Source organism: Tetrao urogallus, assembly GCF_951394365.1.
Source record: "Tetrao urogallus genome assembly, chromosome: 14".
Classification (NCBI taxonomy): Eukaryota; Metazoa; Chordata; class Aves; order Galliformes; family Phasianidae; genus Tetrao; species Tetrao urogallus.
In genome coordinates this window covers 8,440,509-8,456,730 of record NC_136827.1, presented here as the reverse complement: position 1 = coordinate 8,456,730, position 16,222 = coordinate 8,440,509, and the positions used below count along the sequence as shown (strand labels likewise).

Sequence of the window (16,222 nt, the reverse complement as noted above, 5' to 3'; positions counted from 1 at the left end):
CCTCTTTTCCTCTTTGTCAGTAAGTGCATTCGGCTTCAGAGCCAGTCTGGACTGCATAACCATGCAGTGTTTGAGAGGGCTTCTGCAAGGGTTCTTATTTATCTTCTGTGTGTCAATGTTTGTCAGAAATTATTTCCCCAAGAGATATAGTTTGCAAATCAGTAGGTTTCCTGTTAGCACTTCCTATTCCTCATGCTTCTGAAAATCATTCATTACCCCCAATTAGCTTGTGACTGGTATACAGCATGCAGGGATCGTGTCCTGGGAATTTCTGGTAGTACTGCCGGCCTTCAGCCTGTTGCATCCAAAACAAACTGCTTCTGCTTTTCTCCTCCTGTTAAAATAATAATTTGCACTTCAGTAATGTTCTTCAGATCTCCTCTGCAAACATCAGCTCACCCTGCTGCTACACACAGGCATGGTTCTGCCTTGCAGCTGGAGCAGGCGAGGCACACAGCAGGTAACTTGTCTGCAAAGGTCACACCGCAGAGCAGTTGTAATTTGGACAACCTGCTCCTTCCTTCCCGCTCTGGTCATTGCTGTGCAGTCAAAATTAGGAGATTATAATGCACAACCCATGCTGGCGTGCCAGGAATTCTCAAAATCATATTATACTGTCACATAAAATGATGACTCATTTGATAACGCAGCCCACAGCCAGTTCCTTTATGTTAAAATTACGTGGACGAGACTGGGTTGAAAAAGAAAAAAAGAGAGCTTGTTATGTGTGTGATGAATGCTGAGTTAGAGATGCTTTCCTTGAAAGAAATGGGGTGTGGGGGGTATTTTTATTTTGGCTGAAGCTGAAGGAGCGTTTGTGAGTACATTTGTTGACAGCGGTGCTTGGGACCAGAGACGCTGACATTCCACCAGCAGTAATAGGAACAGCCTCTGTTCATTTCTAAATTGGAAATTCTTCCTTACAGGGGCCCAACCCACCCACTGCCCCCGCCAAAGGAAAGGGCATCCATCTGGGCCGGGCAGACGGGGCACCCCCAGCAGTTCTACGTCTGTGGGACCGCAGTGCCTTCTCCCCGTACCCTGTGGAAAAGGCAGGGAGTAACATGACATTGTGCGTTTTGGTTCTGTGGACAGCAAGCACTGTCAGTCTGGGCGGATGGACACTGTTCCTTTCAAATGCATGGTGGGATTGTTTGGCCATGGGGCTGAGCCTTTCTGTGGGCTGCATTTCCCTGTCTGCATCAAATCCCATGGGTCACCTCTAGTCCAACACCATTCTGCTCTATCTCCCAGAAAATGTGCTTTAAAGTCCCAAGTTTGGGTAAACGAGCCTCATGGCGGCCACTTTTCCAACAGGCAGCAAGGGCTCGGATCAGGAAACAGCTTCAGTGGCTGAGCAGTCAAGGCCAGTTCACAAAGCTCTTGGCAAAGTGTGGGTTTTCCTACTGTTGGGCTGGAAGCTCCCGCTTCCCTTGATTTCTTAAATGAAAAAAAAAAGAAAGTAAAAGCCAGTTTGTGCATGACCTGGGGGGACCCCGTGCATCCTGTGCTAGTGCTGAGAGCAGGGAGAGAAGCAATGGAAAGCGATTGCTCGCAGCAGTTGGAACGTGTGGGTGGCAGGACGGCGCAGTGCCGTGCTGGAGGACGCTCTGTACGCACATCCCTCCTAAACAAATACCTCCCAAGTGCGTGCTATGGGAATTCAGGGAACAGCTTTTTTGCTTCTCTCTGAGATGGAGTGGGGCTTGTTAGTTTTCTGCTTCCAAAGGAGAGGTGCTGAGGCTGGGAGATGAGAAATAGCTGTTCTTATCAGTCAGATGTGCCGAGTCCCCAGGCAGCTGCCTGAGCCAGCAGTTTGGGGAGAGGAAACACAAGGTGCCAGTGGGAGTGACTTCCATAGGGGGAAGCACGTCTTGCTACTCAGCAGTACAGAAACAAGCTTTTTGCTGTGCAGACAGTAGGAAGGAAACTATTTTGGGGGAAGTTCTTTACTATGAGAGTGGTGAGGTGCTGGAACAGGCTGCCCAGAGAGGCTGTGGATGCCCCATCCCTAGAGGTGTTCAAGGCCAGATTTGGTGGGGCCCTGGGCAGCCTGGTCTGGTATTAAATGGGGAGGTTGGTGGCCCTGCATGTGGCAGGGGGGTGGAGATTCGTGATCCTTGAGGTCCCTTCTAACCTGGGCCATTCTGTGATTCTGTGATGTTTTGGTGATACTGCTTGGTGTGTTGATGCTGGATGTGTGCTTGTTGCAGAAGATGCACTTTGTATCACTGGTATCATCCCAGAGTAACTGTGTCTCAGTCTGAACACTTTTAGATGCAGTGATATTTGCGTGCTGGAGGTGCACTGGAGGCTCCAACCATCACTTCACATATTTTTATAGGGTATCTTCCTTCTGTAGCCTCTGAGAATTCTCAGGAGCTCCTGCTCAGTGTGGGAGGGCTCAGGGAGAGATGTGACGGAAGTGGAAGTGTTTTGGGCAGTCTCAGCGCTCCTGAGAGCTGGGGATGAAAAGAAATGGATGCTCCAAGAGTCTACTCAGATTTACAGCCACAGAGGAAGGAGCAGAACTGAAGGTGCAGGGGTGTGAATCTGGAGTGAGAGGGGACAGCCCTGGTGCTGTGGAGCAGTGCTAAGTATGGCTCTGGAGGCAAGTGTTTGCAAGCAGCAATCTGACCTCCATTGAAGATGGGGATTTGGGGAATCTCTAAAGATGAGAAAAGCAAAATGGATGAGAGAAGTTTTCAGTGGAGCTCAGCTCTGAACATGACTGAAGTGTTGGGAGAAGAGAGCAGAGCTAGGCTCACTGGCAGCACCCAGCACGTGGCTGCAGGATCAGCAGGAGCAGGGGGCTGCCCTGCAGGGCAGGGGTGGACAGATCTGTCAGGTTTAACTTGCTGCTGTTAAAAAGGCTGAGCCTGTCATCACTTACTGCCACCTGTCAGATATGCACTGATGATAGCTGAAAACAGCCATACCTTACATCTCACGTCCCTCATCCTAAAAAACCCAAAGCCTGAAGGGACTGATACGGGCAATGCAACTCTTTTGGTGCCCTAAGAAGAGTTACCTGAGGTCGGTATCAGTCGGTGGGAATGCTTTGAGTCCCTACATGTACAGGTATGTTTCTGTGAGAGTTACCACTGGTACAGCCCATGTCATTTGTGAAAGGTTGATGTGGTGTAGGAGGGTTTGTAGGACGGTCCCTCTCTGTAACAACCCTTAGGTGGAATTCATCCATGTCTGATTCAGAAGGAAGATTGTCTGTCTGCTCCTTTTACCGTCCCAGATTTGAGAGGCCTGGGTTACACATCCATGCATGGTATGATACAGAGGCGATTAAAGCAAACTGGAAAGAGATGTCTTACATCAGTGTAATACAGAATGCCTTTCAGATCCTTTTTCATGAATTGGATTTGGTATGGGGGGCTTAGGAGATGCAGAGGCAGCAGTGTAGTGTGTGCGTCTCAGTGCAACTGGTCCCATGGGCTGAACCCCACGCAGATCCATCTGGGGCTGCTCCGGTCAGGGCTGTGTTCTGAGCTGCTGCTGGGTGACCTTGTGTGTGCCTCCTGTGCCTCATTTTCATCACCTATAAAAGAAGAATAATGTCACTCACCTCATCTGTGGAATGGTTTAAGATCCAGTGATAAAAAAAACACTGGGGAAGAACTTGGGTGCTATTACTTTTTTATGTCTGGAAGTGAGAATGTGGGTACTAAAGCGAAGGACACATACACAGGTCATCCCATCCCTTGGTCAGCATGAGGGGGAGAGAGGGATGGGGATTTTGCAGTGGAGCCGCCATTTGCCAGGCTTACAGAGGAAATCACTCAGATGTGTTATCGATAGTTACCCAATCTTGCTGGAGAAATAATTTCAACATGCTAAAGAGCTCTTATTCGTGGTGCCTTGCTCTGGGCAGTCCATGTCCTTTCTGCATTTCTCAGGTTGCCCAGAGGTGGTGGTGCCCCATCCCTGCAGACACATGAGGTCAGGCTGGAGGGGCTCTGAGCGCTAATGGAGCTGTGGTGTCCGTGTTCATTGCAGGGAATTGGACCTGATGGCCTTTAAGGGTCCCTTACAATTCAAACAACTCTATGATTCCTGCAGCTGAGGGGCAGCTTTGCCTCGCCTTTCAGTCCCCGCTCAGTGTCATCCTCTGGTTTCCTTGTACTTCCTCACTGTGGTTTCTGGAGAGGATGAAGTCATCCTCACCAAACTATTTCTCATGCTTATTGTTTAGCATTGTGCAAAGTGGTTATTTTAACAAACCCTACGTTCTTACAGTGCCAAGAAGTAGGAGTGCTGATTGCGTTCCTGAAGGCTGTCTCCATGTCCTTAAGGATACGCATTGCCATTTCATTGTCTTCTATTTTTGTCCCTTTTTGGGGGGCAGGAAGGGCTGGAACACCCTTGGGTCAGGCAGTGACTGCCTTGCATTGCTGGAGACAGACTGTGGGAGGTGGCACACAGCTGGCACAGGGCTGGCATGCCTGCTGCCCTGGCAGCTGCAGAGCCCCGCTGCGGGAACCCCTGGGTGCTCTTGGCTCCGGAGCCTCGGTTAAGCCCTAAACAACTGCCACTCCCTGCAGAGGGAAACTGCTCAGGATTAGCCAAAGCCTCCCGCTCACGAGCGAAGCAAGGACTTTCCCCTCTGTGGGCACAGCTCTGCTGCCTTCCCCTTCTCCCTGCAGGGCAGCCCCATGCTTGGATCTCAGCTCTGCCCTCCCACAGCTCCTGCACCGAAGCACTGGGAGACGCATGCTAACCTGAGATGACAGCAGATGGGGGCAAGCTCTTTTAAGAACAGCTGCTTGTGTCTCCTTTGATAATCCCATTTCTTAACAAATCCCTGCGACGGCACAAAATACTGGATGTCAGGTTTTTTTCTGTCCCTTCTCATCTCCCGAGCCACACTTGACCCGTTCAGCACAATCTAGGGATTAAAGGCTTGGTGGTATTTCAGCTTCCTTGCAGCAGACCAGAGCCTGCTCTCTGCCAGGCTGCTGGGCTCACCCTCTCATCCCACTTTCTCTGTGTTGGGACACGTGATGGGCTACTGCTCAGGGCAGAGATGGCCTTTCACAGACACTGCACATTGGCATCAGCCTGGTGCCAGCTGCAGCACGAGTTGTGACTCTGATCTTCCCGTTTCTCCATCCTTAAAATAAGAAAACAGCCTCAGGGAGGAGATGCCTGGTGGCATCATCCCTCAGTGGGAGCGGGGCCAGGAGGAAAGTGGGACCCTGTGCTCATCTCCAGTGCGGCCACCGCTCACCGTCACGGCTGAGCCGGGAAGGCAGAACTGCACCGCGAGTGTCTGCAGCGCTGCGCTCCGGGCTGTGGCTGCGGTGTCCTCCGTCACCATGGCATCGGTGGGCTTCAAGCTAGCGATGAACTGCCCGCACAATATTCCCGTTAGTGCCCTCAGTGCCACAAACCGGAGAAGCGGTGTCACCGAGACGCAGAATGCCTCCGCTCGGACTCACAAATGGAAAGGAGGGCAAAACCGCCCAGCTTGATGGGCTCCGGAGGGGTTGAGCGCCTTGGGGCAACCACCGCCGACAGAAGGATCGGCCCCGAGCGCAGAGCCTGAAAGCCGCACCCAGTCGGTTCCTGGGGGCGCTGCCCCCCGGGAAGCCCCCGAGCCCAGCCGACCCCCGGCTGTTTCACCGCGGGGCGGAGCGCGGCTCCGGGCGTCCCGGGAAGGCGGGGAGCCGGGGTTCGGCGGGGCGGGGCGGCGCGGGGCGGGGGGCGGCGCGGCCGGGCTGGGCGCGGAGCGGAGCGCGGCGGAGGGAGGAGGCGGGCGCTGTCCATGGCCCTGCCGAGCTCCGGGCTCCGCCGCGCCGCCGAGCGGAGCGATGGGCAACACGGCGCACAAGACGCTGGCAGGTAGCGGGGGGCTGCGGGGCGTCCCGGAGCTGGAGGCGCCGCGGGCGGGCGGGAGGCGCTCGGCGGGGCGGTGCCGCCCTCGGACCCCGGCGGAGCCGCTCGGAGCCGGGACGGAGCCGCGCTGATGCTCCGCGGGTGGTGCGGTGGGCACGGCGCGGGGATGCTCGGGCGGCGGGGTACGGCTTCGCCGGGGTGAGAGCCGGCGGAGCGGCCAAGCGGAGCTGTTCTCGCTGCTCCGCTAGCGATCCCTGCCTGCCCGGCGGGTCCTGTCAGCGCCTCTCCACTTCGTTTCTTCCTTTTCTTCTGCTGCTGCTGCCGCTTCTTCTTTTAACGCAACTTTGTAACGCGGGAAGCCACCAGTTAGCAGTCGCCAGAGGAAAACCGTTGGAAAGCAGCTCCGAAATGTTGGTAGCCTGCCCTGCTTGCAACCTGCTTTTTTAGCTAATTCTGCTCTTACACGAGAGCCGTGCAGATCCTTTTTCCTTTGCAAGCTCATAATTGCTGGGCTTTTTCCTCTCAATGACAGTGGTTCCTATAGAATCATCACTACTGGATCGCTGAGCCCTTGCCCGTCTGTATCTTCAGCTAGTTTGCCCAGCTTCTCTTTGCTGCTGTATTGCATCCTTTGCACTTTGGGCTCCCATGAAAAAAAGGGTATTATTAAACTTATTTAAGAAACAGGAGGACCTATCAAGCGCACACAAACCTCTCTGTAATCAGCCAGAGAGCTGAACATAGAAATAAAGGGAGGAATGAATTTGCATTTGGATGTGCCTTTCTAAGGGGCTACTTGGGACCTTCAAGGCACAAAAGAAAGCTTCTGGCTTGTGGTTTGAACCTGCCATTAGGTTTCTAGTTGCAAGCTTGTGCATCTCCTCTCACTCTCTGTTACATTTAAATGGGAAATTGGATTCTTTCACAAGAAGGAAGTTTACATTTTTTTAAAATACCTCCCAAATTGGTGCTGTAAGGAGTGCATGACCTTGGAGAAAATGCATTTTGTGGGTCAGCTTTTCAGCTGCAGGCTATGCCAAGGGATGTATGCCAAAAGTCTGGAGAGCCAGGGCTGCATCCTGGGGTCAGGGGAGGATCCCCTGGTCAGGCTGGGACTTCCCAGAGGAAGGATCTGTGTACCTGCTGGGGTTGGGGTCTCGCTGCGAGCTGTTGTGCAGGAGCTGAGCGTTGTGTCTGCCGTTGCTAGAGCTGTCTCTGCTGAGCAGCCTTCCCATGCACAGCCTCACACACGTGAAGTTAAAAAAAGGGATGACATCAGTACCGCAGTTCTGCGATGAAAGAGTTCCTCGTGGTACTTTTAGAAGTCGTTGAGAAAAAGTTGGATAGAAAAAAAACCTTAAGGCTTGATTTATGTAGACCTCCCAAATCTAACGTTGTGCTCACGGCCTAGAAAGGCTCAGCCCCGTCCTGCCAGGTGGAGGCTGTCTGCAGAGCATTGCCTTACTGGGGAGAGTCCATTCGCGGCCATTTGTCATGTTGCGCAAAAGCCACGCAGGACACTTGGATGTTATTTGCTGACGTGCTGACAGATCGGCAGAGCGCGTCTTCCCCACGTGGAGCCATGTCCTGTTGCTATGGAGTGATGGTGGTCAGAAGAAGCCGCTGCCCATGGCTGCAGAAAAGATTGTGGACGCTGGCTATTTTGAAGTATAAAAATGTGTCTTGTTGAGCAATTCAGCCATTTTTCATATCGATCTTCTTGGGTGCGTTGTTTCTCATCAGTCACGTGGCATTAGGGAGGGAGGTGGGCTTAGGGCTGCTCTTGGAACAGGAGGTTTGAAAATTGTGAAGTTTTTCCGGAAGATGGAATGATTGGATGGAGTCCTATTTATAAAAGCCACGGCTGTTTAGAATTACTCCAAGATGATCAGTCAGAATTAAGTCTTTCCTCTTCTTTGTCCAAAGTACACCTCTTTTTTCACTCTTGACAGGCTGAGCTCTGCATTTTCACTCTTGTTTTAGCTAAGAATGGAATTGCTCATCGCAGTCCAATGGCATTCAATAGTTTATTTAAACATAAAATGAAAATGAAACTCCTTCACGCTAATATTTGCTTACTAGTTATATTACATTGACTATCTGATGAAACCTGCAGAAGTTGTTCCACTTTCATTCTTTCCTTCAGACAGGTAAAAGTGGAAAATGACTTTTGTTTCTATTCAGTTGTAGAGAGAATTTGGAGGGACCTTCATCCTTAAGCCCCTGAAAAAGCCAAAAAATCAGCAGTTTGGGTTTTACGCATAAACAAACATGCTCTCCTCAAACAGAGAAATTACATTTCAAATCCTGTTGAACACAATTCAGTTCAATTTTAAATACAAATTTGTTCAAAGAGGCTTTCTGTGCTCGTTGCAGCTCTAAATCCCCTCTGTCCACATTTCCATTCAATGACAGAGGAGCACACGCCATCGATGTGGGAGAAAATCGTATCGGGAGCTTGGGAAACTTGTGCTTGCCAAGTGCCTCGTGGTTAACACACAATGGATGAAGGCATTGTCAAATTAACAGCAAGGCTTCTACCCGGAGCGGCACTGAAATGAGTAATAGGCATGGGCTGACAAGAGGCAGCTTCTAGATTTGAATCGGTTGAGGAGGCACTGGGGTGGAATTGGGCTGAGATGTGTCAGACACACTTCACGGTGGCCCCGGGGTGCGTGCTGGTGGAAGTGCTCTTATTGTGATGACAGCCGGGTGCTGGGTGGCAGCCCTCCATAGGCGCCCACTCCTCGCCTCCCAGCCCTCCTGGAGCACGCTGTGACCTCGCTGTGGAAATTCACACTTGGATGTCCATAGGCTTTGTGCCTCCTTCTCCTTACCCTTGCCCATTGTTCAGGATAATTTGCGGGCAGGTGATTAGGCAAGAGCGAATTCCTGGTGATTGAGGCAGGTCGTTTATCTGTCTCCTACAGGTGACGGACGGGCCGTGCAGCATTGCAGCATTGCAGCTGATGGGAGGAACTTGTCCCGACCTGCAGGGCGGGTGGGGAGAACCTGAGCAGTGCATCCTGCTGCGGGGTTGCATGGCCCTGCTGATACTGCTGCGGATGGTGCTAATTTCTCCTTGCTAATTGCTTGCTTTGGGTTAGCAGCTGGATGAGGGTGTGAAGAATAGGGATCCCTGTGACGACAGGCAGACTGGGAGAGAGTAAAAGTGCCCTGACCTGGAGAACCCTTTACATGGAGCAGGAAGGTGTGGGAGATCGAAGGGGTGACAGCTAGCGAGCGGCAAGTGTCCTGCAGTGCTACCAGGACAGCTGGGCAGGAGGGCAGGAGGCGAGCAGAGGACACTGCAGTTGGGATGCAGTTGTTGATCCGGGCCCAAATAGGGCTGTTGGTATTTAACAAAGGAGCCAAATTCCCTTTTAAGAATCCGGCTGGGATTTGGGTGCAGCGCTTCTCCCACAACCGCGAGGAATACCAAGTATGAGTGGCATTTGTGTCTGGTAAACAGGAGAGAGAAAGGGGCTTCTTTTAGGAGAAATGGCTTCAATTTCTTATTTTCTAGACATTATTTTGTACGCTCAAGAAAAATGCTTTTAATGCTGAACTCTTCCCAGCAAGTCAGAAATCCCAGTAGTTGACCTATTTTGGGCTGGTGCATCCATCTCTGAATGGGCTCCAAGTGGCGATGGTCAGGGGGTCCCAGGTACAACAGAGCAGCAGCAATTCTTAGCGTGTGGATAAAAGGTGTCTTTTCTTTGTATCCCTGTTAGTGTTCTGTGGCCCATTATAGAAATGTACGTTGTTCTTTTGAATGGAGTGAGCAGCAATGACCACTTGGTGGAAAAAAAATCTCTCTGCCTTTTCCAGGGGTAAAATCTCAGCTTCAAGAAGCATTTTTTGTTTAGAGTTGTTCTGTTATCTCTCCTCGTCGTTTAGTTGCCAGTGATACACTGTAGGAGGAGTTATCAATGCTGTGAGGTTTCTGGTTTGGTTTCAGCTTGACTTCAGCAAAACTACACGATAACACTTCAGGTTGTTCAGATCTGAGTGCAGAAAGTACCTGTTCAGCCCAGTTTTTGGTTTGGATCCAGTTCATGTCTGTGATTACAGGTGTTTGTTCTGCCTCACATAACAGCCCCATTCTGCCTGCTCTCCTGCCTCTCCCATCCCAGGAGCTGAGCTTTCTGGAGTCTGTCACTGATTTTGCTGCCCACTCCCTGTGCGACCTTTGAGCAAGTGGCTTTATCTCCCTGAGTCTCGCTTTGTAGTTGGGGAGGTAGGCAGCGCTGGCTCACTTGGGCATATGAGAGTTAATTAATTAACATGCATACATGAAGCATCTCCAGGAGAAAGGTCACAGAAGTGCAAAGAATAGATTAATTCACTGCTGCCTTTGTAGCTTTCTGCTTTTCCACTCTTCAAAAGGAAACCTGTGAAACTGCTCAGCCCTCGCCGTGATTTAGAGCTGGAACAGGTTGATCTCCTACTGAGGACTATCTTTAACCAGCCTCGCGCAGCACATACCCAAAAATGTGCCACAGCCAACTGGCGTGATTAATTCCACACTGCCATCGGCATCCGCAGTGGTGCAGCAGTGGGGCTGGGAGGCCAGCACCCGGCAGGGCAGCTCTGTGCTGAGCTGTGCCTGTGGCCCTCGGGGCTGCCAGAGGCTGGCAGCACGTTGCCAAGTGTGTCATCGGAGCAGAGCACGCTTCGCTGCTCTCTGTGCTGGGCTGTGCTTTGCAGGTGCCTTCCCTCCTGTTTTGTTACTCGGAAGGGGAATTGCTGTATGAGGAGGTAGAGGATCTGGTAAACGGCACGTTTTCATTTCTCTGGTAATTGCTACAGGTAAGGACCTGCGTGACGCCATCAGAGCCTTACTGTGGTACACCTCGGGCTGTGGTTGCAGGCAAAGCTGCTGGAGAGCTCTCACTGCAGGGAAAGGAAATTGCTGCTTCCCATCCACGAAAGCTATACGGCCCATGGACGTGCTTAAGTGTGTTTAAGGTGTTTAATTTTAGGCAGTCAAGTTTGAATGTGCAGGAATTAATGTTTACTTGGCGTGCAGAGGATGAGTCACTTGGAAGCTCACGCCATGCTTTTTTTCCCATTCTAGTAAGGATCCTTCTCACATATCGCATACAATGGCTTTTCAATTAGGGACGAAAATAAGCACCTTGCTCCTCATTAGCCCCTCTGCATTTAGCATTCGAGCTGATTGAGTTCCTGAGTTGCAATTTCAGGCATTCTCTGTCCTGCTGCACCGTTAGCCTTGGAAGGAAACATTGGCCTCCTGCTGCCTATGGAGCCTGTCCGTGCCGGGGGCTCATGCAGGGCAGGTGTGCACAAGGTGGGATGTGCTGGGCAGGGGCAGAGCTGGCTGGAGCTGTGAGCAGGGACGTGTGTGGGGTAATGAGGTGCAATGAGGCCAGATGTGATCCCTGGAACACGTGTCAGCTCTCATCCCAGCTTCCACCTGGGGCAGGTGTGCGCAATCTCCTCCATCTCTTTGGCTTCCCATCTGCCTATCCCTTTTGTTCTCTCTCGTGCCCGCAGCGTTTTGGCTCCCTGTGCCCACTGCTGATCCTGGTTGCTAACAAGCTGCTGGCTTGTCTGAGGCTTCCTGGCACCAAAGCACAACATGGCTGCTGGTTCTCCAGGCTGTACCCAGAGGTGTATGTACATCATTCACTTGCCACGTCCTGGAGAGCTGTGGTCAGTGTGCCTGTTTTGGTGATTCTGATGCCCCTAGCTGCTGCCGCCGCGCTGAGAACCACTCTGTCCCACCTGGTTGCATAGGCAGTGGTGCTGACGGGGTGTCAGCTCCCCACAGGTCCCTTGGTAAGGTGTGTGCCGGCTGGGCAGGAGGTGCAGTTTCCTCTGCCTTGTTCTGTATCTTGTTGATGGCTGCATTTTTTTCTCTTATACATTAAAAACCATGAATCACTGGCACTGAGACGTCTGTCTGAAAGCTGCATCTTGGCATACCTGTGCCAGCTCCTCTCTCCAGAGCTGGTTTGCCTGTTGTCTCTGAGCACTGAATTCCTGGTGTCTGAACAGACGAAGCAGGGCTTTAGGGCAGAGCGAGGGAGGGGAAGGTGATTTCTTGCTTGTTAATTTGTTTTTCCCTCTGTGTCCAGGGAGATTTCTTCCTCTGCTTTGTGTAAGCTTGGGCTTGCTTTGCTCCCAGGAGTGTTTTCTCTCCTGTCCTTTCAGCCCTCCAGCAGCAGGGCAGCTCAGAGCTCTCCCACCAGGAGGAGCAGACCCCATCCCTTCCCTGCCCCATGTTTTTCTCCCTCCTGCACCAACAGCACTGGCGTGAAGAAACCAAATCAGAACATCAGCAATGACTTCTTGCTTGCTGCTGAGAATTACCCAGGAAGACTCTTTAAAGAATAAAACCATTTAACTGCGTTTCAAAGCTTTTTGGTACAGCAGGGAAATCGCATTTAGGATTTTTTGTAAGAGCTACTTGTTCTGTGAAGAGAAGAAAATGGATGCAGTTGTGTTTGTGGAGCTGTTTTCTAGATACACGCATAAAACACTTTCATTTTCTTGTTCCACTGTGGATATTTACATAATAATGAGACTTTTGTATTTTAGGAATTGTCCCATTTTAACCATCCACATGTCCGTGACTCCTGTTTTCTTGTGATTGCATTCCTGATGGCATAATGCCTTACAGCTACGTGGGAGAAATAAATAGATCACATAAAAGCAAATCTCAGCTTTTCATAGCCTGTGTAACAACAACACGGGAAGGCAGGCAGGCAGACAGGGGAGAATTTCCTGAGCGAAAGTTTTCCGTCAGGTTTCCAAATGTCAGGGAAAATAGCTGTTTGATTTTTGCCCTCCTCCATAACTCGAATGTTACATCTTCCAAACCCCACTTGACAAGCCGAAGATAAAAGATAGAATATCCCATTTGGCAGCAGAAATGAAATAATTTCGTTCAGGTTTATCTCTCTTTCCTCAGTGATAACTGCGCTGTGGCAGCAGCTTTTCTCAGCCCGCTTTCTGTTGTGGTCTCACGGGGCTCTGGCTTCTCAGCTTAACGTGCTTTGTGATTTATGGAGTGAAGTTCAGAAGTTATCTCCTCGGTGCGATGCTGAGGTTGAAAGCATAATTCCTAATGAAGGGAAATTGCAATTTCTTGGGGTCTTGAACTTGACATGGTTGGGCAGAGCTCTTTTTTGATGAGAGAAAACCCTTAAGCAGAGCTGAGGCTGTGGACCCATTGCTCCAGCTTGCCTCATTCCTGCTGCCCTACAGCTGCAGGTGGCCTTTGGGACTGGGATAAGATGCCCAGACTGGAGTACTGATGGTAACCAAATTGCTGCCAACATCAACTAAGGCTGAAGAACATTGCAGTTTTGGGGAGAGGAGAGGAGCAGACCTCAGAGCACACGTTCTGCAAAGCAAAACCGTGGTGGAATATGGGACTGGAGTGATATGCATCCCTGAGATCCAAACGACCAACCCACTCATCAGCTGGGCCCTTTGGGGTGAGAGAGAGCCAGGTGAGCCTTGGAATCATAGAACTGTTAAGGTTGAAAAAGATCTCTAAAATTAAGTCCAACTGTTGACCACCACCACCATGCCCACTAACCATGTCCCTGAGGGATGCTGCCAGGGCTGTTCTGTGGCTCTCATTGGGATGCCATCAAAAACTGCTGATGACTTCATCCTGAAAAGGGCTTCCAAGTATGAGACTTTCATATCTCATATTTCATAAATCATTTACTAACTGCCTGTTGCTTCACTTATAGCATTAGCCTGTAAATAGTGCTATGTCCTTTGGGTGGCTTGTAAAACAGTGATGACTTCCATGCCATGGTTTGCAGGGACCAACTGCACAGTGGCAGGAGAGTGTGAATGGCCTGGCACCACCTGGCCACAAGCAGCAGGGCTCTTTGGGGCCAGTGGTGACAAATATCAGCGTGTGCCAGCAGGGCTGGGGACACTGGGATATGGGAACGGGACCTGCACAACAAGACCCCGTCAGCTGGGAAACAGAATGTGGTGGGAGAAGGCTTGCAGCCATTTCAGAATGCCAGGCATTTCGGTTGGTGTCTTCTGGAGGGGAGATGTCCTCTGAAGAACACAAGGCAGATCTTCACGCTGGCATCTGATTTGTGAGTCTGAAATAGCAATTGCCGTGCGGTTTGCCAGCAGCATAGCAGCAGTGCTGCCAATGTGATCAAAGGGAGAGGGGGAGAGGGACAGATGCTTCACAAGTCACAGTTTCAAGGAAATCCATCTCAGTTAAAGTTTATAAAAACTGATCTTAGCCAGCAGAGCCTTTGGTGTGTCTTTAAATACCGCAGCCTTGAACAGTGGTCTGTACCATGTCGTGCCTGGGGATTGATTGCTGTTATTAGGGGGCATTACGAGGGCGAGGGAAATGTAAAGCAAAATAATGCCACACACCAAAAAAGACCAAATGCTGTTCAGTATCCGCAATCAATCCCTAAAGTTGGGTGTTATTTGCAGAGATGTCTGAGCGCCAGACAGCGGCCTTGCTCTGGCTGCACTCTGAGCAGTTCTTCCCCGCTGCAGCAATGGTGCTTCAGGCCTCCAATGGAGCACCTTGCCAGCTGCCACCCCAGGCAGAAGATCTTCTCTCCTCCACTTGTAGGCTCAGCAACTGGGCAGCAGGTGGTTTTATGTGAGACCTTTTGTATACATGGAGTTGTGCGGGAAGAGAATTTTTGCTGAAAGAATGCCTTCTTCCAAATCGATGCAGCCTCCTGCTCACGTTGTCTGCTCCGATACATGAGCATGTACTGCAGATACTGGAGTGATGGCTCCGCTGTCCCTCTGCACCCTGCTTTGTTCCAAAACAACGTGCATGTCTGGACAAAGGGTGCAGCTCACCTGCAGGGCTCAGCTGGTGCTATTGTTTGTTTTGCTATTGCATAGTAATTAAGATATTAATTTATTTTAAAGGGTTCCAAGAAATCCCTCTGCAACCGCACTGCTTATGCAAAAGAGAAAGAGAAATTCATAATTTATTGAATTTGTGCGTGTTCTGCTGGGATTATTCATTGGAGAAACGTACTGAGTGATTTTTTTGTATCCTAGTAACCAACTGTGGTTGCGTTTCCATGAATAATCTTCATGTTTTAGTTTGACCAGCCAAATCTAGAAAGGGAAACTCAAGCAAATTGAATTTATCAAGGCAACAAGTTACCAAGCACAGGCAGTTTTGTGCAGGTGGGAGAGAACCTTGTTTTTCTCCCCCATTTAACAGCAGAACCATCAGATTGACAGATGCTGTCTGGAGGGTTTGATCCCTCAGAGCAGAACTACAATGGAAGCTCGGGCAGCTGTGAACAGAACTTCATTTGTTTCATCTCCTTAATAATTCATTGGTTAAAGCAGTCCCTTTCCCACTCAGACAAGAGCTGTGCCAGCTTGCACCCCTTCCCACCAGCACTATGGGCTATTTCCTACCCGTGTTATGGGGGTTCCAGGCCTGGGAACCCCCAGGCACTCAGCAATCCCTTCCTCACTCCATTTCGGCAGTGGGAGCACTGAGCAGTGGCCCCACGAGGACACTGGGAGCACTGGGAAGAGCTTTCTGCCCCCCAGTGCAGGCCCTGCATGGAACAGCTGGGATGTGTCACTTTGTAGAAGTGCTCGCATTTTTCTCCTCTAAAATTTATTTTCACTAGAAATTAGCCCCGTTTCAGAATTGACGTTCAGGGTATCACGTTGCTTTTGAAATATCTCTTGCTCCTAGAAATATGAAAAGCGAGCTTTAGAAGCAAAACAAATGAAAATTTGCTTCCTAGCTCCCTGGAGACGTTCCCTGCCCTTCCACCTCCTCAAGCCCTCAGCAGACATCCCAGGGGGCAGAGGTGTGCTCCTTGCAGAGAGGACAAAGCCGCTTCTTATTTGAATTTCCTCCTTTCAGGTGAACTCGAGTGCCTTTGGGTGGGTGGGTGCAGCGCGCCGGAGCTTTTCCTGATGGGGAGCGTCTTGTTGGAGTGACAAGAGGGAGAAACACCCTGTCCTGCTGTCGCAGGAGGGCTGCTGAGGGAATGCATTCAGCACTGTGTGCTGTGGGGCATGAGGTGTCACCACGAGGCAGTTGGCTCTTGGGATGAAGGTGGCAATGCCTCGCGGGTGCCAGGGGGAAGCACAGCCAGGTACTGAGCTGTGTGCTCACCACGCTGTGACAGCACCGTGCTGGACATCCCCTATGGACCCGTGCCACCACTGTCACCTCCAGACTGTGCTGCTCCTGATGAGGCTGTGCCATGGCATTGCCATTGGGATGGTTTCAGGGCGTTGTGAGCGATGGCACTGGACCTGCAGGTCTGGGTCTGGGGGACAGCCCTCGTTTGGGCCTGCTTTGGTGGATTCAGGCTTTCCATGCATTTGGCATCCTTTTTTCTGTATG

At 50.9% G+C, this 16,222-nt stretch overlaps 1 protein-coding gene across 2 annotated transcripts in view; it reads left to right on the top strand.

Moving 5' to 3' along the window:
* The window catches only part of NEURL1B (neuralized E3 ubiquitin protein ligase 1B), a gene marked incomplete at both ends in the record, with an annotated part of 75,425 nt that overhangs the window by 44,515 nt on the left and 14,688 nt on the right, over positions 1-16,222 (top strand). Inside the window, one exon of one of the 2 annotated variants that reach the window (XM_079542624.1) lies at positions 5,826-5,856. The exons of the other annotated variant lie outside the window; for it this stretch is intronic. Within the exon in view, the coding sequence (XP_079398750.1) occupies positions 5,826-5,856 (31 nt within the window). Of the gene's footprint in view, positions 1-5,825; positions 5,857-16,222 lie in introns of those variants that run through there. 2 annotated transcript variants of the gene reach the window in all.